The sequence below is a fragment of the Dermacentor variabilis genome, chromosome 8 (genome assembly GCF_050947875.1).
Source record: "Dermacentor variabilis isolate Ectoservices chromosome 8, ASM5094787v1, whole genome shotgun sequence".
Taxonomy (NCBI): domain Eukaryota; kingdom Metazoa; phylum Arthropoda; class Arachnida; order Ixodida; family Ixodidae; genus Dermacentor; species Dermacentor variabilis.
In genome coordinates, this window is record NC_134575.1 from 5,469,330 (window position 1) to 5,494,388 (window position 25,059).

The 25,059-nt window shown below is 46.3% G+C and overlaps 1 protein-coding gene across 1 annotated transcript in view; it reads right to left on the bottom strand.

The window, feature by feature from the left end:
• The window catches only part of LOC142589537 (serine/threonine-protein phosphatase CPPED1-like), a 59,197-nt gene that overhangs the window by 13,508 nt on the left and 20,630 nt on the right, over positions 1-25,059 (bottom strand). Inside the window, exons 3-4 of the mRNA XM_075700964.1 lie at positions 14,209-14,438; positions 11,718-11,910 (exon numbers count right to left, since the gene is read on the bottom strand). Coding sequence (XP_075557079.1) covers positions 11,718-11,910; positions 14,209-14,438 — 423 coding nt within the window. The remainder of the gene's footprint in view (positions 1-11,717; positions 11,911-14,208; positions 14,439-25,059) is intronic.

Here is a 25,059-nt window from a genome sequence, read left to right on the forward strand (position 1 = left end):
AAGTGCAGCAATGGCTGGCTTGAGCAGTTCAAGAAACAACACGCCGTGACCTCGAAGTCGATTGTTGGCGAAAGCACAGCCATGAACCTTGACACTATAAATGTATGGCACCAGCATCGGCTCCAAGCTCTACTTGAAAAGTATGGAGACGAAGACATCTACAACCTAGATGAGGCAGCATTTTTCTACAAGATGCTACCAAATCACATGTTCACTTCTGTTGGCGGATCCTCATCCGGAGGAAAACAGCAAGGAGCATGTCACGGTGATGTATGGTGCCAATGCAACAGGCGAGGACATGCTTCCCTTGTTGTTACTGGAGAAGGCGGAGAAACTGCGGTGCTTCCCAAATGCAACAATTCCCAAAGAATGCATCTACAGAAGTAACAAGGAGCATGGATGACTGCTGCTATTTTTTAAGACTATGTGCGCCTTCTGGACAGACTGTTTGACGCAAAGAACCGGCAAGTGCGTTTCATAATTGACAATTGTTCAAGCCATGGGAAGATCAACAACCTCAAAGCGATTGCTGTGGAATTTTTGCCTGCAAATAAAACCACAGTACTGCAACCGATGGATCAGGGCATCATTGAGACCGCCCAGAAACTGTACCGCAAGGCTCTTTTGCAGTGCATGCTCACAGCGTACGACGCCAGCAAGAAGTACAACATTGATTTGCTTAGTGCAATCCATTTGCTTAACTTTGCTAAATTTGCTGAACTCATAGAATTCGCTCCTTTCAAGGTCGCCAACTGCATTGTGCACGCCAGCACTTCCCATGCTGTCGTCAGCGACCCTGACGATGAGCAGCCTGATTATGATTGGATTTGCAGCTATTTGTACGAGGCTGTTCATAACATTGCTGGCGAAGAGATAGAAGGTGACTTCGAGACATTTGCGCTGGTTGACGCTGCTGCTCCCATGGTCGCTCCAGCGACGGATGTGAAGATATCAATTGACACTGTTGGTGGCCCCGATGAGGATGAAGAGCCAATGGGCAAAGAGCCACGTGAAGTGCCAACTATGGTACAGATGCAGGAGCAGCTACGCCTGCTGCAAAATAAAGTTTTATGCATGGGCAGCGACCACGGCCTCGTGCAATGTTTGGTCAAATTAGAACAGGGGTTGCTCGCACTCGGTAAGAATTTGAAACAGCCAAAGCTCACTGCCTTTCTTGCACCTGAATGAAGTTTTCCTTCACTGGATAAATTGTATTTTGACTTCCTCGCAGTTATGGCACAATTAAAGCTCGACTGCTTTAGCTTTTCTTAAGTGGCCGCTTATACTCATACAAGTCAGAAAGTGTACGGAAGGCAGTCTTGTATATATCTCCTTCCACAATGTTGATTTGCCAGTACCCCGCTCTCAAAGCCAGAGATTAAAAGAATCTTGAATTTCGGACTGTGTCAATGGCATTGTCGATATGCGGCAGCAGGTTTCAGTCAGGTATCATGTGCTTATTGAGCTCCCGGTAGTCAACACAAAACCTTAGACTGCCTTTTCTTTTTTCAGACAAGTACAACATGCGCAGCCCACAGACTATAAGATGATCTGTTGATGTTACTGGCTAGCATTTCTTGTATTTGTTTTGGAATAACAGCCCATTCTCATTCAGCGTATCGTCGCAATGGTACAACCACTGGCGGATTTTTGTCAGTGGAATATGGCGTTCTAGCAAGCTAGTTCAGGAAAGCTGCACAGTACTGTCTGCAAAAAGTGAACTATGTCATTCAAGGTCGGATGAGAGTGTCTTCGGTATGGCGTGCTCACCTTTGAAGCCTTGACTAGATGGCTTCTCTGAGGTGCCCTTCCTTGACAAATTTCTTGACGTTTTCTGACCAAGAGGTCGACTGTGCGAACCGAGGTGCTAGGGTCGTCCTTGAAACCACAGAACTCTGGAAGCTCTGCATTGGCTGTAGTTGCAGTTGACTGAGGTGAATCAACTTGCCACGTTTTTCAGGAGGGCACAAGTCATATTGCTGGCATTGCCTTGCCCAGAATCCGCCTCAGAGGCATGGACGCCATCCCCGGACAGAGCAGCATGTACTTGCAACGGTGGCTGCAACTCGGAAACCAGATGACCACTTCGGAAGATCCTGGTGGTCTTGAACAGGTCCTTTGAAGTCTTGCTATTGTCAGACTGTACCGTTGTAAGCAGAAGAAAAGAAAGGCAGAGCACCGGTCCTTTTGAGCTGCTGTTTACTTTGGCTTCCTTTCCTCCAGCGCTGCTCCTGCTTGTGCGCCTCATTCATTACAACATGTGTACGTTTTTCTCTCGCTCTCTATTGTTGCGACATACTTTTTGGTCATGCAGAACAGAGATGCACTGACTTGCACTACATTGTTGGCCAACATACAGTGGTTGTAAAGGTCCGAGCCTATACATACACCTACATATTTTTAAAGAAAGAGTGCCGTCCACTGAGATGTTCCTTTACTCTTTGCTTGAGCGGGAAAACCGGCCTTTGTCAAGAGTGTGTATACTCTTGATAAAGGCCAGTCCTCCGGCCGTAACGTCAAGTAAAGAAATGTCTCAATGGACTGTGCTCTTTTTCTTTAAATAAATCGTGCAGCAAGCAAGGACCTGTTGACTTTATGAATATGTATATATATCCTGCGAGGTACAGGCTGATGGATGTGAAACCGTGGTGGGCTAGGTAAAGAAAGCTTCGCTTTGATAAGGAAAATGGAAGTTGAAAAAACGGTGACGCTGCAGGTGGGGAGCTGGACCTGCAACCACCGCATGGAGCGTGCTGTGCTTCAGCAATCGAGGTGGACTTTCTTGGGTCTTTGTGTATGCACACAGGATTAGCCCTGAGATTGTTAGCCAGCAGCCAAGGCAATGAATGCGGAACATCTTTTCAACCGCACACATCACCTAGTATGTGAAGTTAGGAGCCGGCAACTGACCATGGCCATGACTGCCATGGTCATGGCATCGAGGCTGCCATGGTCTCTTGCTGTGCAATGAGTGAGAACAACCAGAGAAGCCCAAAATTTCCGCCTGCCCCCCTCCCCCACTCAAGAGCGCTGATTATCTGACCTAAGGTAGGCGGTATGAAACAAAACATCAATTTTGATGCCTTATATTTGGAGGCAGATGCATGAGAGCAGCGCCACTTACGAAGGACGGCCTTGTCTAAGCATAACAATTTATTATAGAATATTTCTGATCACAAGTAATTACCCTCGCACTTGTGATAGAATGGGCACTTGAAATACAGCATGAACTGCCGCAATAAAATAAAAATGGTTCCAACAGTTCTTTAACAATGGATCGAACAATTCCTTTAATATGCATACCAAGTAAAATGTTGGAGCATATAATTTATTCACATCTTATTAATTTTCTTGAGACCAACTCTTTCTTTACCAATGCGCAGCATGGCTTTAGAACGTTGTTTTTCTGCGAAACACAGCTCCTTCCTTTAATGAACGATTTGTTTAATAATTTACATCGACTGCAATAATAAATTGACAGCGACTTCGTATTTCTGGACTACTCACAAGCTTTTGATTCTGTTTCTCATGATTTACTGATCTTTAGACTTTCCCTTCTTAATACTGACCCCAAGGTATTTGCGTGGCTAAAGGATTTCCTCTTTAACAGGAACCATTATGTAACCGCTAACGAATTTACATCCAGACCTTGTTCCGTAACATCCAGTGTACCACAAGGATCGGTAATCGGTCCCTTTCTTTTTCTGACCTTCCTGACTGTATCTCTAATTTACCCATCATTAGGCTGTTCACAGATGACTGTCATCTATCGCAGAATAATTAACCTTAGTGATTCTGGTAAGCCACAGGATGACCTGGACAGCGTATGCAACTAGGGCAACAAATGGCTAATGCAGCTTAACACAAATAAATGCAAGAGTACGCATGTCCCCTCTGGCTCTACCTCTTGTGATATACAGTAAAACCTCATTAAACTGTACACGTTTAAACAGTAGTTTCGTTTTAAAAGTAGTCAAGTCAAGTCTCCGACCCAGCAGCCATTGAACATAATGTGTTTTGTATCCACATAAACTGTACCAGCTTATTGCATACGTATTGGTTAACACATAGTGTTTCCACTTTTCGTTGCACAAACACGACAATGCATCGTCTCCACCGGGCGGCCCGGCAGAACAACAAGCCTCAGAGATCAGAATGGCCTCCAAGCGCCCTGTGCGTTTGCGCATGAAGCCACATCAACATCAACATCATTTCGGCACCGTGCCAGAGAGCATTGTGGTGTCGTGCAAACAAGGACTCGCGTCATGCTGAAGCTCGGATAAAAAACATGCCGGGTGCTCAGCATAGAAGAAAAATTAGACATCATTCATGCTATCAAACGTGGTACGCAGAAGTCGGCGCTGAAACGTGACAGGGATCTACTGTTGACTACGGTGTGTGGCATTTGGAAGGCGAAGAAGTTGCTCTGTATTAGAATGCATCATGTAACCACGCAAACAACAAGGGACAAAGAAGGAAACGCACAGGACAGGTGCGGAACTTCAACTGAGATTTACTCCGGAAAATCCCACATTTATACATGTATCATAATCACACTTGCTAATCATTAGACAACCATCACTCGACATTGACAAGTTGCTCGGCAGCGCTGCTACGACTGTGAAAATATGTTGGCTACGAGGTTCGACTTTTTAAGGTTCGACTTTTCGCCATCGTTGCCTCTGTTATTGCCGAAGTGTCACCTAACAACAGTGGTGAGGATGACGTTGGAAAGCGACAGCACGGGCGATTCAGGCTCGGCAGTGGCACATGTTGTGCCTTGACGTGCGGGTGTTTGCCGAGAAGAGGGGGCTGGGAAAAAGCTGGCTCGTAGCTTCAGTGAGTTTGAGGCCGTCATCACTGCTAGCCCACCACAGCATCAGATGAAAACACGCTTTTGTCGCGCAAAGTGAATAAATACTGCATGATTTCTGCCATTTCATTGCACTCTCTCGTAGTTCTGTTTTTGACAGGTAAGTGGGCGATATTGCACTACTTCGGTTAAGTAGTACTACCGTTTAGGACGCACTTTGTCTGAGCTTTGGCCAACTACGGTTTAATGAGGTTTCACTGTATTCCCATATTCTATTTATGGTACTGCCCTGTGGGTTGTTAGCTCCTATAAGTATCTTGGCCTGTATATTACTAGCAACCTTTCATTGAATATGCATGTTGAAAATGTCACTAACAATGCTAATCGAACTTTAGGCTGTTTGAGACAAAACTTTACATCAGCACCCACCTCACTAGAGCTTACTTTATACAAAACACTTGTCTGTCCAAAATTAGAATATGCTTGTAGCATATGGGACCCTGCTCATGCCAATCTTGCCATTTCCTTTGATAGCATTCAGAACAGTTTTATTATCTCAAATAATTCACGTCATTCTAGCGTCAAATCCACGAAAAGGACACTAGATCTACCTGACCTCTCATTACATCGCAAGTACTCTCGTCTCTGTCTTCCTCATAGAATATATTAATTTAACCCTTCTCTTAAGGAAAATCTTTCACCGTACCAAGTTACATCACGTGTTGCATCGACCATCAACACAACATTGAAGCGCCACCTTGTCGAACTAATTTGTACCAATTCTTCTTCTTGCCAAGAACCGCCAATGAATGGAACCGTGTTTCCGCCTGCACAGTTTCAATTTGTGATGCAACTAACTTCCAGATCGCCGTTCAAAGCGCCTCATAATTTGATTTTCTACTTTTCTCCTGTACTGCAAACATTGTATATTTTCACCACTGCTTTCTGTTGTGCTAACTAGGCCTTGAAAGTATGTATAAATAAATAAATAAATTTAAGAAAGGGCTACACTTCATTATTCGGTCTGCTTGCGTGAACCGGCAAGTTCGTGTCTTGAATGTAATAGCCTCAGCCACAAAATCGCAAATGAGGTCAAGGGAGTTGAGAGGCCATGGTCATTCTTAGCCTCAGCTTTTCCATACAAAATCATTGGGACAACACTTTCAACTCTCAAAAAGACCCGGTAAGCCTCGTCTTCCTCCGTGTACCTAATTGCCTGTCGGTAAAGTTAGTGTGCTGAATGCTGACACACTCAAGAGTGTTGCGGCTCGAAGTGGCGTTTAGGCCAGCAATCCACCGAGCCCATCGACGAGTACATCCAGGAGTAGGAATGAAGGAAAAATCATTGACCTCCCACGCACTGAGGAAATCAACGTAAGCAAAGCTTTCTATGCTGTTTGCTTTGACGATAATTCGTGATGATGTTGATGGCTGATGTTTCTTTTCTTGAACGCCTAACACTAGAGTGCTGAGTTGATGTTAAACGTTGCCTCGTGTGCACCACTGCTGTTTGTCTGCGCAGCACACAGAATGCACAAGGAGAGGTGTTTGCTTGAGGCACTGTTGTACGCTATATTTTATAACCTCTGAGAGGGTTGAGTATTGTCATTGCCTCACATGGCACATATTGTGGCAGAAGTATTAAACATTAATTGAATTATGTGGCTGTACATGCCAAAACCACAATCGGATTATGAGGCACGTCGTAGTGGCGGACTCTGGATTAATTTTGACACCATGGTATCCTTTAATGTGTCCCTAAATTTAAGCGCATGAGCATCTTTTATTTCGCCCCCGTCGAAATACAGCTTCTGTGGTCGAGATCAAATCCGCAACCTCAAGCAATGACATAGCCACAAAGCTACCGTGGTGGCACAAAGTGTTGATTTGACGTGCGACCACTTCCGTGGTGTCGCCTAGACCCTGCATGCAATGTTTCAATTAATGAGGCTTTTTTTCTGCACGCACTGCGTAAGTTATCCACTTTACATATTTGCACAGCGTTTATTTTTTAGAAGTAGCAGAAATGTACCGTACCTTGACCTTAAATTGATCCTGTTTCTCCACAACTGCGGTCGTGTCTATAGTAGTAGCGTTTCATTGCCTTCTCATGTCACCTTTTCTCTGTCCTGCCCTTCCTTCCCATTGAATGGGACTGCGAGTGAAGAGTGGCAAGGCTGTTATTCACTCATTTAATGACTCCATCTGTTCTATCCTATCTCTGCTTTCTCCTCCCCCTTCCTTTCTATCGCTCCATCTGGCTACCTTCTGGACTTGCACGTTAGTAGTAAGGTAAGCGGTACAGTTTCTGCAATGCTTTTGCAGGGGGTCATGGATAATTACAACTGTCAAGAGGCTAATGTGGTGATGCCTAGGGAGCTACAGAGGGTATTGTGCGCATTCGATGCTGTGCAAAGGCCCAAGCAAGTTTCTCGCGTCGCCCTTTTTCTCTGCCACGCTCCTGTCATATATACACACACTCTGAACCACCCCCCGATGTGGTGTGCAAGACAGCAGCAGCAGCACTGGGAAAGTCGAAGGAAGAGGCAAAGAAAGCTTCGCTTTAAAAGGGTTTATTTACATTATGTAGACAGGCTCCAGGTACGGAAGCCCACTCCATGTACGAGCATATTAGTCTGAGTTCACATCAGGACACATAAACCTCTCTGAACGAAAGGTCTCCGCTTTTTATCCCCTCGTCTTCTTTAGGTGACGAGACTAGGGAATCTGATGACTGTATTGCAGTCAATTGCAAACACTGAATCGGTCGCAATATCCTGCTTAGGATTTCATGCCATTCTGCCAAACTCCGCCTCCGATGGTATGAATTATGTGACCGTATAGCAACCGTATAGGGTATCCAAGGTCGGCGCTGTTCTTCAGTAGCTGTTCACTTGGGCCCCTTTCATCCATTAGTTCAGCTTGTCATTTTCAGGTAGAGGGTCTCTTCTTGACCCGTCAACGGTCAGCGTCAAAGCTGTGTTAACTTCTGGATAGGCGGGCGATGAATGGGGTGGGTTGCCTCTGGTAAACGTCTAAGAAATTCTCTTCGCTATATTGAGACGTAACAGGAGTTTCAGTAGTGAGCAATGACAGCGCTGTAGCTACCATCGCCCCTGGGCGCACCATTGGCGATGTGGCACAGCCGTTCTGCTTATTGCACTGACCCCTTCTAGCCTTCTAGTTCACTGTAGCAGTGGCACCAACCACTTCAGCCAGTTCGTTTGCTTACTCGCAAGCAGTGCTCATGTTGCGGGAGCAAACACCAGCCCATCTCGCCGCCGGAAGAGGCTCCAGCATGTGGTCGACGCCACCGGACCTTTGGGTTGCCTCAGGATGTCGCGGAAAGGGTCCACTGCCAACTTTTTTTCTACTGCAAGCAAGCGGGGCCAAGCAACAATGCATCCCCACCGAGCTTTCTGCTCCAGCAATGGGAGATTCGGACACACTCCATGAACAAGAAAATTCTTCTCAGTGCTCCGTTTTGATTCCACTTGAAGAGACTGTGTACAGCATTGCTCCTGACCACACTTGTCCGTCTTCGTCGGTGCAAATGGACAGTGAGCACGATGAGCTTTCTGCATCGTGTGCAACAAGGGATGAGCCTGACTCAGAGACCGAATTTGCTGCCTCGGATGTGGATGCTGACCATGCAGGCCAGTCGGACATTTTGAAATTAACGACAGAGTCACCCACACAGCCAATACTGAACCTATTTCCATCTAAGAAGTACGGCAAATTGAGAACAAGTTTCCACTCGGACTGGTACCACCTATTTCCTTGGTTGAAGTACAGCGCGCAGGGCGATGCAGCTTTCTGTTACCCTTGCAGGATGTTTTCTACTGATACCAATTAGAAATTTGCATTTGTCAACGGTGGATACAGTAACTGGAAAAAAGCCCTAGAAAAAGATGCTGGTTTCAGAAAGCACGAAAACTCACTCACGCATGTTCTGCCAGACATTGTGGCTTTCCTACACACAGATGAAGTCACGAGAACAGAGCAAGTCAGTTGCAACGCATCTCAGCAACGCATACTCCAGGGACGTGCAGGAAAATCGCCTCTATATAACAAGAGCGGAAGATATTTTGCGATTCACTGTCGTTCAGGGAATCACTCAGAGAGTCCACGATGAAAGTGCCACACATGAAAACAAGGGAAACTTCGTTGAGCTCTTGAACTTGTTTGGCACATATGACGATATTGTCAGAAAGAAACTGAACGGTGGAGCAGTGAACACAAAGTATGTTCCTCATTTGATACAAGACCAGATCTTCGAAATTCTCAGTCACATCACATTAACATATATAAAGAAAGAGATGAAAAGCTCCAAGTTCCTTGCACTTATTGTGGATGAAACCAAGGACCTAAGCAAGATGGAACAATTACCAGATATAAGGTACTACATCAGTGAGGCTGTCTTTGAGCGGTTTCTTGGATTCTGCAACACTGAGCACTTAGATGCAAGATTTCCGGGCTATGCAAAAGAAATGTTGCATCGCTGAAGCATTTATGCTCAGCTGTGCATTGCTCAAACCTATGATGGTGCGAGTGTCATCAGCGGTACCTCAATGGGCGTTCAGACGCTGTTCAGGCAGGAAGTGCTGCAGGCGGTGTACGTCCGCTGCATGAACCACTGCCTCAGTCTAGACATCGTGGATGTCTGCAAGGTGATAAAACCGGTGAGGGATTTTTTTCTGTCTTTTAGAATGCCTCTGTTTTCCTGAGTGGATCTGCAATTCACTCCCTGTACATAGATGTGCAAAAAGGGTTGTCTTTGCCAGTGATAGAGCTGCAGCGTCTCAGCAACACGCAATGGGCCTGCCAGATAATGGCTTGTCCAGCAGCAATGAAAAGCTTTCCTGCTATCCTTGTATGTCCACAAGTCATCGCTGCAAACAGCAGGTGGGCAATGAAAGCTAGGGGTCTGCTTGAGCAAATGAACTTCTTGTTTCTCTTCCATTTAAGCCTACTTACCAAGGTACTCAGCCACCTTAAGGTTCTTTCGGACCTATTGCAAAGTAGAGACTGTAATATTAGTTAGGCATGCTTCGTGGCACACACAGTCATTGACGAATTCTTCGAAATTCGCAGAGTGCATTTGACACTGTCTGGGCGCAAACCTGCAGTATTTCTGAGGAGAACGGGGTATCCCAAAGAGAAAAGCAAAGAATTATGTGTCTTCCGCTTCATTTAGAACAGTATGCATTGAGTGAAGGATGGTCCGTTGAAGTCTCCAGATTCAAAGGAAACATTCAGAGTCAGAGTTTTTCTACTTGTTTTGGACCACCAGATTGCGGAACTGACTAGGTGGTTCACGGAGAATAATGATGTACTGTACAGAGTCAGCGCCCTGCACCCCCAGAGTGAGAATTTTACGGACACCTCCTACTCAAGCCTTCCGCCGAGCACTATGCATGCGACAACGAAAGCTAGTAACGAAACTTCTTCAGTGCATCGAAGCTGAAAGGAAGTGCAAGATAGAGACACTGCTGAAATTGGTGACTGTCTTGGGAGAATGTACACTAGCCTTCCACAAACTGCACAAGCTAGGTGTTATCACCGTGATGATACCGGCATTGTAATCACTTTGCGAGCGCACATTTTCATGCCTTCACAAAGATCGAAGACTTATTTTCCCTGCAAGATGACGAATAACCGCCTGAGCGACCCAGCTGTGCTTGCAGTCAAGTGATCTCTTGCCAATAAGATAGATCTTCAGCGCGTTGTCGACATGTCTGATGCTGCACACAGAATTGACGTATAAGTCTGCACTTGTATGCCAGTATAATGATACCTCATCGTATCTCTGTGGCGCGTGGGAAAATTGTACGACACAGGAGTAGGACTGATACCTATACCAGTATCGGAACAGCGCTTCACTATCGAACAAATCTCGGCTGAGTTTTGTCTTGTACTGTCACAGCGCAGGTATTGGCATCTGTGGTTGTGACGAAACCTTCCTCTGTCCCTGTCATCACTTTGAAAGAGACACCATATAGGGTGCTGTCCAAGGCCATGTCGGTGGCCTAGCTTGTGTAGTGAACAGTGCATAGTCGGAAAGCTGTTATCTGAATTTGTGAAACCTGCTGTACTGTATGGCCAAATGTGACACTGACTGAAATGCCTATTGCATGCTTTATTTTTGTAATTCTCTCCTCTCTTCTATTTGTTTTTGTTATTCTTTTACCATGTACCCTTTTTTTATTGTTTTTCTTATTTCCAACCTTTAGAATCACCAGCCGGCGCCACAACGGTGTACTAATATTATTTTTTATTATTCTTCTTTTTTGTAATCTAGCGTATCCTTACCAAAGTTGGAATTGATATGCACATTGCTTAGTGGTGTAAGTTCTATCTCCTGTTGTGAAATTACTCTTTTGAAGCTATATTGTGATATAGTTAACTGACGTTACTTTGTTGCTGCTGGGTAGCTGTTTCTTGTTTTAATACTGTTTTTATGTATGTGCTGTACCATGTATTATATAAATTTTCATTTTCTTAGCAGAAGCACTGCTGTGTAAATATGCTAAATTTTAATTTATACATTATTGTGGTGCTGGAATAGCTTGTTCACAGTGATGTGTTCGAAGGCCTTCAGCCCAGTTACACATAGTCAAAACACAACGCCTAAGTTCCCCACCTCCCTGCCCCTTCTAAGAAACTCGCTTGTCGTGGGTGCCCCCCCAGTCAAAAAATCTTGGCGCCGCACCTGCCAAAACGGGCCCTATGTCTCTGAAAAAATTATGATGATGATGGGGGGGTAGGGAGGTGATGATAAGAACACTCAATTTTCCCTATGCTTTTCTTAGCTGCAATGTCTGTTGACTTTCTATTGATTGTTACTAAAAATAACCCTTCCATAATAGTGCTTGCAACCCTGCCAGACAATGAGGCTGCGTACCAGCTTGGTGGAACTTCTCGAGCATGCGTAGCCTCAGTTCCAGTACGATGTTGAAGTACTCCTTCTCCTCGTCAAATCTGCACAGGAACCAGGGGATGTGCTGGAAGACTACCACATGCTTGGCATTTGTCTGCTGGGCTTCGGCCAGCTGCTGGTCCAGCCACACATCCTGCTCTTGTGCCAGCTCTTGCACCTGCATAGGAATACGATGATGATGATTAAGCGAAAGCTTTTGTTAGGCACTCCTACCTGCACCCTGTGTCACAATGTGTTGGCCGCAAAGCGGAGGAAAGTGGTGGGTATCAGATAATCGGGAGCGCTATCGTGCGAGTGGACTGTGTTCCTTGTTGTGGAGTGTCATCTGCTCTTGAAAACATTATACCCGGCTAGGGTTGCCAACCATCCCAAATTTAGCAGGACGGCCCCAACATTTGAGTAAATGTTCCGAGTCCCGACTTGAACCAGTCGGAGATGGCCATATGTCTCGACTTCTGCTTTTTTTTTCTACTGTTCTTTTTTTTCAATAAAAAAACTGATTTCCTTTTTTATAAAGCCTGACTGTGCCTTTGAACATTTCTCTCTTTTGCCTTTTGTTGTATTGTAAGAAATATAAATGCCCTTTCATTTTTCATCAGGGTTCCAGTTCTAGTGCAGGCCGTAACCGTTAACAATACCTGTATCGGTTTTGGCAGCTGTGTTAGCTGGGCAGCTACTGCACCTTTCTTGTACATCACGACACAGTGGAAGTACTAACATTTTTGCAACTGTTGCACGTACAGACTATGGCACTGACAAGGTGGGTTGTCGCCAGCTACCCCCTCCCCTGTCCCAACTGCATCCTCTCAAGAGTTGCCAACCCTATATCCAGCATGAAAAACCTCCGCAGACGGCAAACTTTACACTCTTACATGGAGAAGCACTGAATGGGGATATGTACCACATTGCAGAGCAAAAGTTGTGGACTTTCCTACAATATCTTGTGGGGAACATTTTGAAAAATAGCTTTATATATTGAAAACACTGTGCAACTGATTTGCTAATATATTGTGTTATACGATACTGGTTTTAATAATGAGAAGCTGCTGCACTGTCAACTTTTGCATGTTTTCTATTGTGAAATAACCTGCTTACTACAATGCCCCCATGCTGGATTATCAGTTATAACGATAAAGTCTGCCTGCTGGGTGTTCATGCCAGAAGGTAATGAAATGCGAAATCCTTGCAAAGAAAAAAAGAACTCTGAGCCACTGCATGATGGCCTGCCACTCCAACGGCCACTGCGCCTTCCATTTTTCCAGCCTTCTCCACTTCGACAGCCTCGCGCGCCTCTCTCCCATTGCCCTTGCACCCCTCTGAACACGATTGGGCTGCACCCATAGCTCTATGCTGCGCCACCCTCCGAAAAATGAATGGACCGTGCCAACTGTGTTGACAGCGCTGCGCTGCTCCCAGATTGCTCACTGGCCGCCCCTCATTCTGCACAGTTCTGCCAATGGATGAAGTCGCTCGTGCTCATCCTTGCTGGTTGCATCAAGTGGCCACGTGGTTTCACAGCCTCGTTTGACTCGCCATGGAAAGGGAAGATGGATGATCCACTCGCTGATCATTGGCAATGCACGATGTTGCCAGTGAAAAGAAAGCGCACAGCTATAGATTTGGAAATGAAGTGCTTCTAACCGATGAGGCGATTGTCACGAATGTGCCTGCATCGGATAGCAACGGTGACAATGACACCTACGATGGCAGCAATGACGTGGTAGAGCACCTCAATGTTGTCCTTGCAGAAGATCCTGCAGATGATTCAGTCCCTCCAGGACTTCGTTTTCATGAGGGACTCTCCGCTGCACTACATGGAGCACCTGGATGCCTTGGAGAAGGATGTCGGCAAGCTTCGCGTAAAGCAAGCAAGGCTGACGGACATGGGGTTCTCTCGTGCAAGCCAGGGAGAAGTACGTGGCAATCTCGCCCTAGCATTTTTTATAGATTTTCAAGCTGACAGGCTGCTGTGGCAACCTTATTGCATTCTTTAGAAGGCGCTTTCTGGGGCTGCAAAATCGATGCACTGGTGGAGCTTGCATGTTGCTTACCAGCCATGACCTCTCTGTGCGGTTGTTATGGCAGTGCCATTCTTGCACGCCGGAAGCCGCAGCTTGTTACACGTGATCAGAGCGCGCAGGAAGCAGAGTTAAACAGTCAAGCAAGTAAACACAATCAGCAGCCGATGGAGGAAGGTGGTGGGGAGGGGTGCTGGCCTTCCCGCCATTATAGTTTTGTTGACTTTCTATTGGTTGTTACTAAAAATAACCCTTAGATAATAGTGCTTGCAAGCCTTCCAGACAATGAGGCTGCATACCAGCTTGGTGGAACTTCTCGAGAGTTGCACTTCAATAGTGTTATAAGTGAAGTCGACTGTACTGCCAATTGTAATATTGTATTGCACCTTAATTTTTATTAAATCAGGAACTCAACAAATCTCACGGAAGGTACTCACAAGGGATGGGTCCTCATAGAACTGTGAGTTGAGGACAATGCACATTACGCCACCACACCAGAAGGCAAAGTAGTCATCGCCAAAGCTGTTCTTGTAGGCACCAACACTGGCAGGTGTCGGCTGATTGCCAATGTCGTGGTTGCCACAGATGCACACAAGTGGCACTTCACTGCTCATCTTTGAGAAGACCCGCTTATAGTCCGCCTCCTGCGCCGGCTTCAGCTGATCCCCTAGAAAAACACCAGCAGGAGAAGAGCATACAGATGTGCCCCCAGAAGCATGAAAAGAATACTTAAAGGCCAACTGCAATGACATTTCGAAATGTATAGAATACCCAGTCCGAGAGAGCAAAGAAACACATAAGGCTTTGTACAAAATGTTATGCTCGAAATATGAGTGAACGAATCATCAAAAGGTCATGAAAATAGATGTTTTTGATACCAAAAATTAAAAAAATTACAGCAGAATCCACCTCACAATGACTGTTGATGGTAATGCATTAGCACTGAATAAAAAAAAAATCCGAGGACATCTAAGCACTTCTTATGAGTTCTGAATGCGAAAGCTTAATGTCCAATTGAAAGCCACGGAGCAGTCCGAGTTTCGTGCTGCGTGTAATGTTTGCATTAATGCTCGTTCCGTCCACCGTGCATTGGGAGAGTTGATGACGATGGTGGATTTCGTTGCCTGCGTTTTCACTCGTTTGGCTGCATTCTCCCACTCTCTTACTTTATCTGCAGTGTACTGGCATGGACGGCCACGTTTCACTACTGCCAAGGTTTCAGCGGCCTTTAGATGCTTTGAACTCCATAGCGGTACGTGCAGCCCAAGCCAGCAAGCAGCAGCAGCAGCCTGCGGTGCCAACGCCACGTGACACCGCAGTTTCACTACTGCCAATGTTGTGGCCGCTGCCAATTGTGGGGAGCACCCGCTCCCATTTCCTCCCGCGTACTCGTGTTGTCCCGTTCGCACGTGGCGGACTTGTCGAGCCAGCGTAGACAAGGGAGAGAGGCACTATGCGCTGTCTCTTTCTCTGTCACTCTCATTATGCACGTACCCCTCTCCCCCAGCCCACTCGCTGGAAAGGAAACATATCCGGCGGGCGAGGAGGACCTCCCCTCGCAAAAGGTAAAAAGGCATAAAAGCGCGCCACCGGGAGAGACTCTCTCTCAGACGCCGGACACCTACACCGCCAGGACGAGATCACCTGCCGCAACCTGTGAATGATCTCGTTTGCCTGACTCACCTAGGCAACGAGGCAAGCCTATTTATTACTATTAAAGAGAGGATGTCCCTCTGCCAGTGTTCTTTATTGCTGGTATCAATAAATGTTGTTACAGTTGATGCCGCTGGTTGCCTTATTTGTTCGAACCCAATGTAGCCGCGATTCCCGCACTACAGGTTGGGGAGTACCACAAAGTGACTGTGTAGGGCTAGATCCAGAGCTCCCCTTCAGCCCTAGCCGCACGCAGAGCGGAACCCCCACACAATGTAGATGCTTCAGGCTCCATAACAGTATGTGCAGACCAAGCTAGCAAGAAGCAGCAGCCTGCAGTGCCAACGCCACATGCCACTCTTTCGCTACTGCCAAAGTTGTGGGAGCCGCCGATGTAGATGCTTCAGGCACCATAGCAGTATGTGCAGCCTGAGCCAGCAAGTGCAAGCCAGCGTCACGAGCGCGCGAGGTGCGCTCGTGATGTGGCACGGCAGCCAATGGGAAGTTAGGTGCCGTTTCGCTGCTACAGATGCCACCAGCTTTTTCGCTGAATGGGCCATTTGACGCTTTCGAGTCAATATAGCGACACAATGTATTGCCACCGTCAAAACGAGTTATGTACGAGGCGTGTACTGCAGCAGGACTCCTCTTTCGCACTCCCCTAAGAATGCTCGGCGCCATCTAACACCACTGCCACAAAGCCAGTGCATGTGAATGCTGAGAAAAATTTAATCGGGCAACTGGGCTCCTCACTCATGTTTCTTCCTGTCCACACTGTGTCATCTAGTGGCACTACCAAGAAGTCTGCACGTGGCCTTTGAGACCAGAAGCGTGGCGTGTCTGCCTGCGAACGCTGAGAATAGTTTGTTCCCTTGCTTGCCTCACACTCAGTGGCACACATACTCAGTGACCCAAGTTGGCGAGAGGCTCATTGAAGAGCGGCACACACCCAGTGCATTCATGGTGCAGCTCGCTAAAGCGTTGGAGTGAAAGGCATTCATTGCAGCCTGCTAGTGCATCGGGTGGCTGTCCATGAGGAACAGCGCAAGCGCAAAGACTGCACTGGTCTTTGTGTCCTTTTCTTGTTGTCTTCGTTTTGTGTGCACAAATCTTTCCACAATGAAGTCAAACCCACTAGCACGCCTTTCAGTCTTTCTGAGGAACACTTGTGATGTGGGTTTCCGCTCAGCAATAAAAATTTAAGAATATTTTTCGTTGTCGTCGCCATCATCATCATATTTTATGTCCACTGCAGGACGAAGGCCTCTCCCTGCAATCTTAATTACCCCTGTCCTGTGCCATCCGACACCAACTAGCACCAGCGAATTTCCTCATTTCATCACCCCACCACCTCGACTGCGCTTCCCTTTTCTTGGCACCCATTCTGTAACCCAAGTGCTACACCAGTTATCACCTTCACATTACATGGACTGCCCAGCTCCATTCTTTTCTTTTAATGTCAATTACAATATTGGTTATCCCCGTTAGCTCTCTGATCCATACCGCTCTCTTCCTGTTTCTTAACGTAACGCCTAACATTCTTCGTTCCATCGCTCTTTGTGCACTCCTTCCCTTGTTTTTGAGCTTCTTTGTCAATCTCCAAGTTTCTGCACCATGTTAACATAGAACACTGATTGTACACCTTTCTTTTCAATGATAGTGGTAAGCTTCAAGTCAAGATCTGACAATGTCTGACGTATGCACTCCAACCCATCTTTATTCTTCTGTAAATTTCCTTCTCATGACTGTACACCCTCCTTTTCAGTGATAGTGGTAAGCTTCAAGTCAAGATCTGACTAAATCTACACTACATCTGCAGGCTCGGAGCGACGCCTGCCTCTGGCAAAAGATACCGAGAGCGAGTGGGGCTATACTAATCCAGGTACAACCAAATTAGGGAGGCCCACTAAGCTTGAACAAAGACACTCCCTCACCAGAACAGGAATTGGCCTCCCTGGTGCAGTATTCGGCCACAACCTCCCTGATATCTACAATTAACCAATGGCCCTCAGTTCCCAGCAGCTGCGGAGCACCTGACCAAGGCGGCGGTCAGACCTGTAACGCAGCAGAGGGTGCTAAGAATCTCTGTGTGCGTACAGGCTGCCAATGGAAACTGACCCTTGCAACGTTTAACACACGAATCCTCTCGAGTGAGGCTAGCTTAACGGGACTCATTGAGGAATTATCAGACATTGTTTGGGATATTATCAGCCTTAGTGAGATTAGAACTGGTGAGGCTTACGCATTGCTAAATAACGACCATGTCCTCTGCTATAGAGGTCTTCCTGATAAGAAGCAATACAGGGTAGGATTCCTAATTCATAAGGACATAGCAGGCAACATTGACAAATTCTGCAGCATTAACGAGAGGGTAGCAGTAGTCGTAATCAAACTTAATAAGAGGTATAGGTTAAAGGTAGTACAAGCTTACACTCCAACATTCAGTCACGACAATGAGGAAGTAGATCAGTTTTATGAAGACGTTGAATTAGCGAGGAGAAAAGTGCAAACTCGGTATACAGTAGTAATGGGTGACTTCAATGCAATAGTGGGGAAAAGGCAGGTGGGTGAACAGGCAACTGGCAACTACGGTGTCGATTCTAGAAGCGCTAGAGGAGAGATGCTGGTAGAATTCGCAGAAAGGAATATGCTTCAAATAATGACCACCTTTTTCAGGAAGCGTAGCAACAGAAAGTGACCTGGAAAAGCCCCAACGGTGAAACAAGAAATGAAATTGATTTCATACTTTCTGCCAATCCCAGCATAGTGCAGGCTGTAGAAGTAGGGTAGTGTAGAGTAGGGTAGGGTAAAGTGCAGTGATCATAGGTTATTGAGGGCTAGGATTCACTACAATTTGGATAGAGAAAGAGTAAAATTGGTCAAGAAAAAACACATCAACTTAGAGGCAGTAAGGGTAAAAGCAGACAAATTTAAGCTGGTACTTGCAAACAAATATGTTGCCTTACAACACAACAGATGATGATGACGACATAGAGGTAATGAATGAGACTGTAACGAGGCTGGCTTCAGAGACAGCTATTGAAGTGGGAGGCAAGGCACCAAGGCAACCATTAGGCAAGTTCTCCCAAGTAACAAAGGACCTAATAAAGAAATGAAAAAAATGAAAGTGTCCAACTCGAGAGATAACATAGAATTCGTGGAACTGTCAAAACTTATCAACAAAGTGGAAATAAGTGATATTAGAAATTATAACATGTGAAAGACTGAAGAAGCCATAAAAAATGGACGCAGCCTGACATCAGTGAGAAGAAAATTTGGCATAGGACAAACCAAGATGTATGCACTGAAAGATAAGCAGGGTATATCATCAGCAATCTCAAAGGTATAATAAAAGCAGCGGAAGAATTCTATACTGACCTGTACAGTACCCAGAGGACTCAGGAGTACTCTATTCGAAATAATAATGAACGGTATACAGAAACTCCTTCTATAACTAGAGATGAGGTCAGAAGGGTCTTGCAAGGCATGAAACGGGGTAAAGCGGCAGGAGAGGATGGAATAACAGTAGATTTAATCAAAGGTGGTGGAGCTATCATGCACTAAAAGCTTGCGGCTCTTTATACGAAATGCCTCATGACTGTTCACACGCAAGTTGGCATCTAAGACCTTCATTGAAGAGTGGCACTCGCTTACTAGAACATACCCAGTGCCCCAAGTCGGCATCAAAAAATTCCTTCGTACAGCGGTACCTACCCAGTCCCACATCTACAGTAACCCATGTCGGCGTGTATTTAATTCTGGAGTATTATGTGCCAAAACCATGATTTGATTATGAGGCACGCTGTAGTGGGGGGACTCCGGATTCATTTGAACAACGAGGGGATCTTTAATGTGCCCCCAATGCACAAGACAAGGGCGTTTTTGCATTTCGCCCTCATTCAAGTGTGGCTGCAATGGCCGGGATTTGATGCCGCAACCTCATGCTTAGCAGTGCAACACCATGGCCGCTAAGCCACCATGGCGGGTAAGCCAGCGTGAAAGACGTTGGTTAAGAGCGGTATGTATATACACATTGCTACATACTCATTCTTCCAAGTTGGTCAAATGACTAATTTCCAATCCTGTTACCTCAACACAGTAGCCCAATGCGCAATCCATTCGGCCACCAACTACCAAGTGACACAGGAGAGGGAAAATGGTTAGATACAAACATAGATAGCCCCTGAAAAGAGCATGAAGTACCCTAATAATGCTAACACATTAAAAATAAAACTTCACCATTAAAGGGACACTAATGAGAAACACTGAATCAGTTTAGATTGATAAAGTATTCTTGAAGAACTCTATATTTGTTGATTTCACACATAGGTTGACTATTAGAAAAGAAAATGACAGTCAAAGTTTCATTTCTGAATTTCGCGCCGGAAACCCAGGGCTGATATGTCATTGTGATGTCATGAATTTGAAAGCATTTTGTTCGCACTTTGACCGTTGTGGTTCAATAAAAGGCCTTCAAACTTTCTATGTTTAGCCTTTGGCTCTTTTACACTACGACACAGTCCGATTTTATTGACAGAAAGTTAACTAGGCCCATGCAGATGTCATCCCAATCCATAATGTCACGAAGAGCTGGTGCAGGAATTTCAAGACAGCATTGCCATCCATCTTTTTTTTTTTCCCATCATTTTTAGCACACCAAGTGTCTTCTTGAGGTAAGAGTGAGTTTTTTCGTAATGTGGAAGGGTAATTCACTAACACAGCTCAAATCATTTTTATCTTCAGTGTCCTTTTAATGCTCTCCAGAAATGATGTACAACCCAGAACATTGAAAACCAGCGCAGCAGCTAGGCATGACCTTCAAGACTTGGCGGTGACCGTGACCTGCTAAATATATTGAAAGTCATGGTCTGCGGTATGCACCATATCCACTAACCATCAAGTGCCCCTGCCATTTGCAAACATGCTCAATAAAGTACCTTAATAAAAAAAATATCACACGATTGCCAGCCCAGCAACTTCGCCAAGATTTCTTCGAAAGCGTGAATTATTCATTTAAAACCAATTTAGAAAAACTGAAATTTCATTGCATTTGGGGGCCCTGGACAACCTTTTATCAAAGTGGTGAAATGCATTTGAAGGTAAAATAGGCTATTCCAGAAATACCTTGCCACGAAAAGTACTTCAATGCACTAAGCAGAAGTGAGTCATTGGCAATCAAACATGCTCCTCACGGTGCTTCCACTCCTTCTTCAATGCCTTGCACTGTGAAGGCTATGGTAAAGCGGGGCATGCCCATAATGCTTTGCCTACTGAAAGTCATTGTGGCATGCAGTTCAAATTCGATTTTGGATGTTAACATAGACGCTGCTACTTCCAATTTTCGCACCTACGATGCACCAAACGTAAGCCAAACGAGGCTGTCTTCAGTGAGCCGCACTGCGCTTAGCCAGTGAACTTATCACGGCACCCTGCAGCGGTGGTATCTATGCTACATGGCGAACCACAGCTCTACATGAAAGTGTAGTGCATATGCACAGCGCTTGCTTTGTGCACAACAGGACTTGAGTGGACACTCGTGCTCCTACGCTTGTCTGACATTGCTACGTGGAGCGGACTAATTTTGTCCTTCACCAGCTTGACCGACGTATAGTAGCCACGTCTAAATTAAGGATGACGCAACAAGCTATGGAAAGAAGAATCATGGGTGTAACGTTAAAGGATAAGAAGAGAGCAGATTGGGTGAGAGAACAAATGCGAGTTAATGAAATCTTAGTTGAAATCAAGAAAAAGAAATGGGCATGAGCAGGACATGCAATGAAGAGGGAAGATAACCGATAGTCATTAAGGGTTACGGACTGGATTCCAAGGGAAGGGAAGCGTAGCAGGGGGCGGCAGAAAGTTAAGGTGGGCGGATGAGATTAAGAAGTTTGCAGGGACAACATGGCCACGATTAGCACATGACTGGGGTAGTTGGAGAAGTATGGGAGAGACCTTTGCCCTGCAGTGGGCGTAGCCAGGCTGATGATGATGATGTGGCTGGACTTCGTGGCGGCTGATATTGGCTACACAATTTCAGAAGGTGGCATATGGTGGCGCTGCCTAGCACACTACCAGCTCCTGCACGTGCAAGTCGGCAATCCCCTTCTCAAATTTTGCGTCCTGCCAACTATTGCCGCATTGTGCGCGCGCGCTTCTCTATGTATGCATGACCTCATGTACTGCGTACGTGCGTGGTTGCGGACACCCAACTAAATCTGTCTATTGCATTCGTCTTACGTGACGGACGGCCAGGATTCTTGTTGGGTAGGCATAGAAATGCTTATGCATTTAAGATGCCGACCACCGAGAGGCTAGCATCTTCGCTGTAATATATGCTACAATTGGAGCTACATCACCTACGTATATTATTGCCACTGGTTTAGTATTTCCAAAGCCAGCTGCTGCATTATTCTTGATATTGTTACTAAAGATGTTTATTTACACGATGAAACAAGACCGACGAGGAAGTCACAGGGAAGGACCAGCCAGTGCGGAGTACAGCTGAGCTGACGCGCCCCAATCGACTTCTTTCTGTGGCTCGGTCACGCAGTGCTGCGGTATTTTCTCTGAGGGCAGACAGAGCTCGCTGAGCAAGCTAAAGGGACCTGCGATAGCACTGCTTGAGTCTGGCCATGTGAACAACTTGCGTCGCATGTGAATGCCGATTACTTGCAGTCACTTTGGCGACAACATAGTTCACATCACTCAAGCAAGTGAGCATAAGGAATGGTAATAACGGAATGACGAGAAACTTGCGGTACAATCCCTTCTTGAGAACAGGTGTCCATGACCAAACAGAGTTACTAGGAGTAAAGCTGACGGGGACATGCCAGGCATCACAGCGAGACTTGCTGTGGCCTTGTGAGGACAATGTCCTAATAGTGCCAGTCAATGTGCTTCTTCAGCATGACACAGAGTTTGGCTGATTGAACAATCTTCTTGACATGATAATAAAGGCAGAATAGCATCGAAAAAGCTCTGGGGAGTGTATGCATGCAGCAAAAAGAAAGGCGCATATACAGTAACTTCATGTACTGCAATACTGCACGTGTATGTTACAAAATGTAAGACGGCGTCCCAAGTTTTGTGGTCAGTGATGAGATACATTAATAGCATGTTGGTAAGGGTTCGATGTCGTATCGGCACCGCCGCTATCAGTGCATGATCGACGAAAGACAGGAGACGACTGTAGTCCAAAACGCCAGCAAGGGGAAAGAGCCCAGTCTTTATTTCCACAGCCATTTAAGTAGAACCAGCGTGACGTCAGTGACACGTGGTTCCATACATGCGTCAGGTGCAATGACTCGGCGCGCCCTACGGGAGCGTGCTTTCAGCCGCAGAGAAATATATTCTAGCACATCCCCCCTTTTGCACAATGAAAGTGGTTTTTGCGCATGACATTTAGCACACCCGCACATGAACAAAAAGCAAGAACCCTCAGTGGTAATCTACCACGAACAAAATCTTATTCATCAATTCCGTATTGAACTGGTCGCTTAACCACTCTACCAGACTTGGTCACAGTCACTGAAGCAGAAGGTATGAAAGTTGAAGTCATAGCCCCCGATGCTAAAGGTAACGAATCTGTTAAGGTAGCGGGTGACTCCGTTCGTAAAAACTAATTCGGATGAATCACTTTCGTTTGGAAACTCGTAGCTGCCTTCCTCTGTTCTGGCAAGTGGTTGAGCATTCGTCGGTTACGCCGCAGCGTACTCCCATCCTGGGTGCGTATTATGTAGGACCGCGGTGTAGCGGCTCTGGCTAGCACCTTTGCTCTGGTCTTCATGAACGTTACCCAAACGGAATCGCCAGCTTTTAGTTTGTTCAATTCTCGGGTTCTGTGGCGCTTGTTGTAGTACCGTGCTTGTAGCTTCTTGTTGGCACTGTCTTTGGCCGCAAGATTACGCAGCGGTGGCTGCACTGGACCACGCAGCTGCGGCGCCATTGGAACTCTTGTCCTAAGACGCCGGCCCATGAGGATTTCAGCCTGACTAGGGCCAAGAATGCCTGGGGTTGCCCTGTACGCAAGCAGAGCCAGGTACGGGTCCTTAGATTTTAAGGATCAGGCGCTTAATTGTTTGCACCATACGTTCAATTTCCCCATTAGCCTGAGGGTACCTAGGGCTAGTAGTGACGTGACCAAAGCCATAATCGTGTGCAAACTTATCAAACTCTGTACAAGAAAATTGTGGTCCATTGTCTGTCACTACGGTCTCCGGGATACCATGGCGTGCAAAAATGCTTTCTAGCCTTTCTATCACCGCCCTAGCTTTTGTTGAGGGAAGGGCTACTTCCGGATACCGTGACAGGTAGTCGACCAGGACAAGATAATGACAGTTGTTAATAAAGCACAAGTCGACCCCAACTCGTTCCCACGCGAAACTTGGCGTTGGGGTTGAAATCAATGGCTCCGAGTTCTGGTTGACAAAGCGCCCACAAGTAACACATTCTTTCACTTGCCGCGCAAGTTGTTCGCCGATGCCTGGCCACCAGACCAATTCCTTTGCCAAAGCTCTAGTTCTCGCGATTCCCTGATGTCCATCATGTAGCTTTTTTAGTACTTCCTTTCTTAGGCACTGAGGTACTACCAGTCTGGTCCCTTTTAGCAGCATGCCATTGCATTCGGCAATTAGTGCTCTTTCCTGCCAGTACGGAACTAAGTAGCAAGGAAGCTTCGGTTTTTTTGGCCAGCCTTGGCGACACAACTTAAGCAAGGCTTGACAAACGACGTCAGTCTTTTGCACATCGCGTAGTCTGTTAACAAAACTGTCACCCATTTGAAGCCCTTGCACACATGCTTTGACGAAAGACGACACTTCTGAGACGGTCAGTTCACCGGCTAGTTTATTTTCTTTCATCGGTGCTCTTGAAAGAGTGTCTGCCGTTATCAAGCTTTTACCGGGAACGTACACAATATTAAATACAATATTAAAGTGATACCGCATCAGCCGCATTCTGAAGCGCTGAACCCTTGGCGGCAACACATCAATAGGCATTTTACCAAGCAACGAAACGAGAGGTTTGTGGTCTGTTTCAAGCATCACCTCAATACCTCTTATGTATTCGTCGAATCTATCGGCAGCCCATGTTAACGCTAGTGCCTCCTTTTCCACTTGCGCATAGCGCTGCTCAGTTTTCGTCGGTGACCTCGTAGCAAACGCTATCGGCCGGCGCTCGCCATTGCGTTGTTTCTGGAAAAGGACGGCACCGAGACCGTAAGACGAGGCGTCCGCCGAAATAATCGTGGGAAGGCGTGGATCGTACATAGCCATGCACTTTGCTGAGCAGATAAAAGATTTCAAGCTTTCAAAAGCCGTGTTCTGAGCAGGGCCCCAAGCCCAGTCGGTCTCTTTCGGCAAAAGCTCCCGTAGCGGGGCAGTGGTTTGCGCCAAGTTCGGCAAAAAACGGCCTAGGTGGTTGGCCATGCCCAGAACACTGCGTAATTGCGATATATCAGAGGGTGCTTTCAGCTCTTTAATGGCTCTGAGTTTGGCCAGATCCGGCTTGTTGCGTACTCCTGGGTAGCGTACCGTACTGCTGCCGAGAAGTAGCGACGCCTGCCTATTGAAGCTCGACCGACATTACTTATTGGGTAGCGTGGCGTTGTCAGCGGGCTGCAGGCATCCGGTAGATCA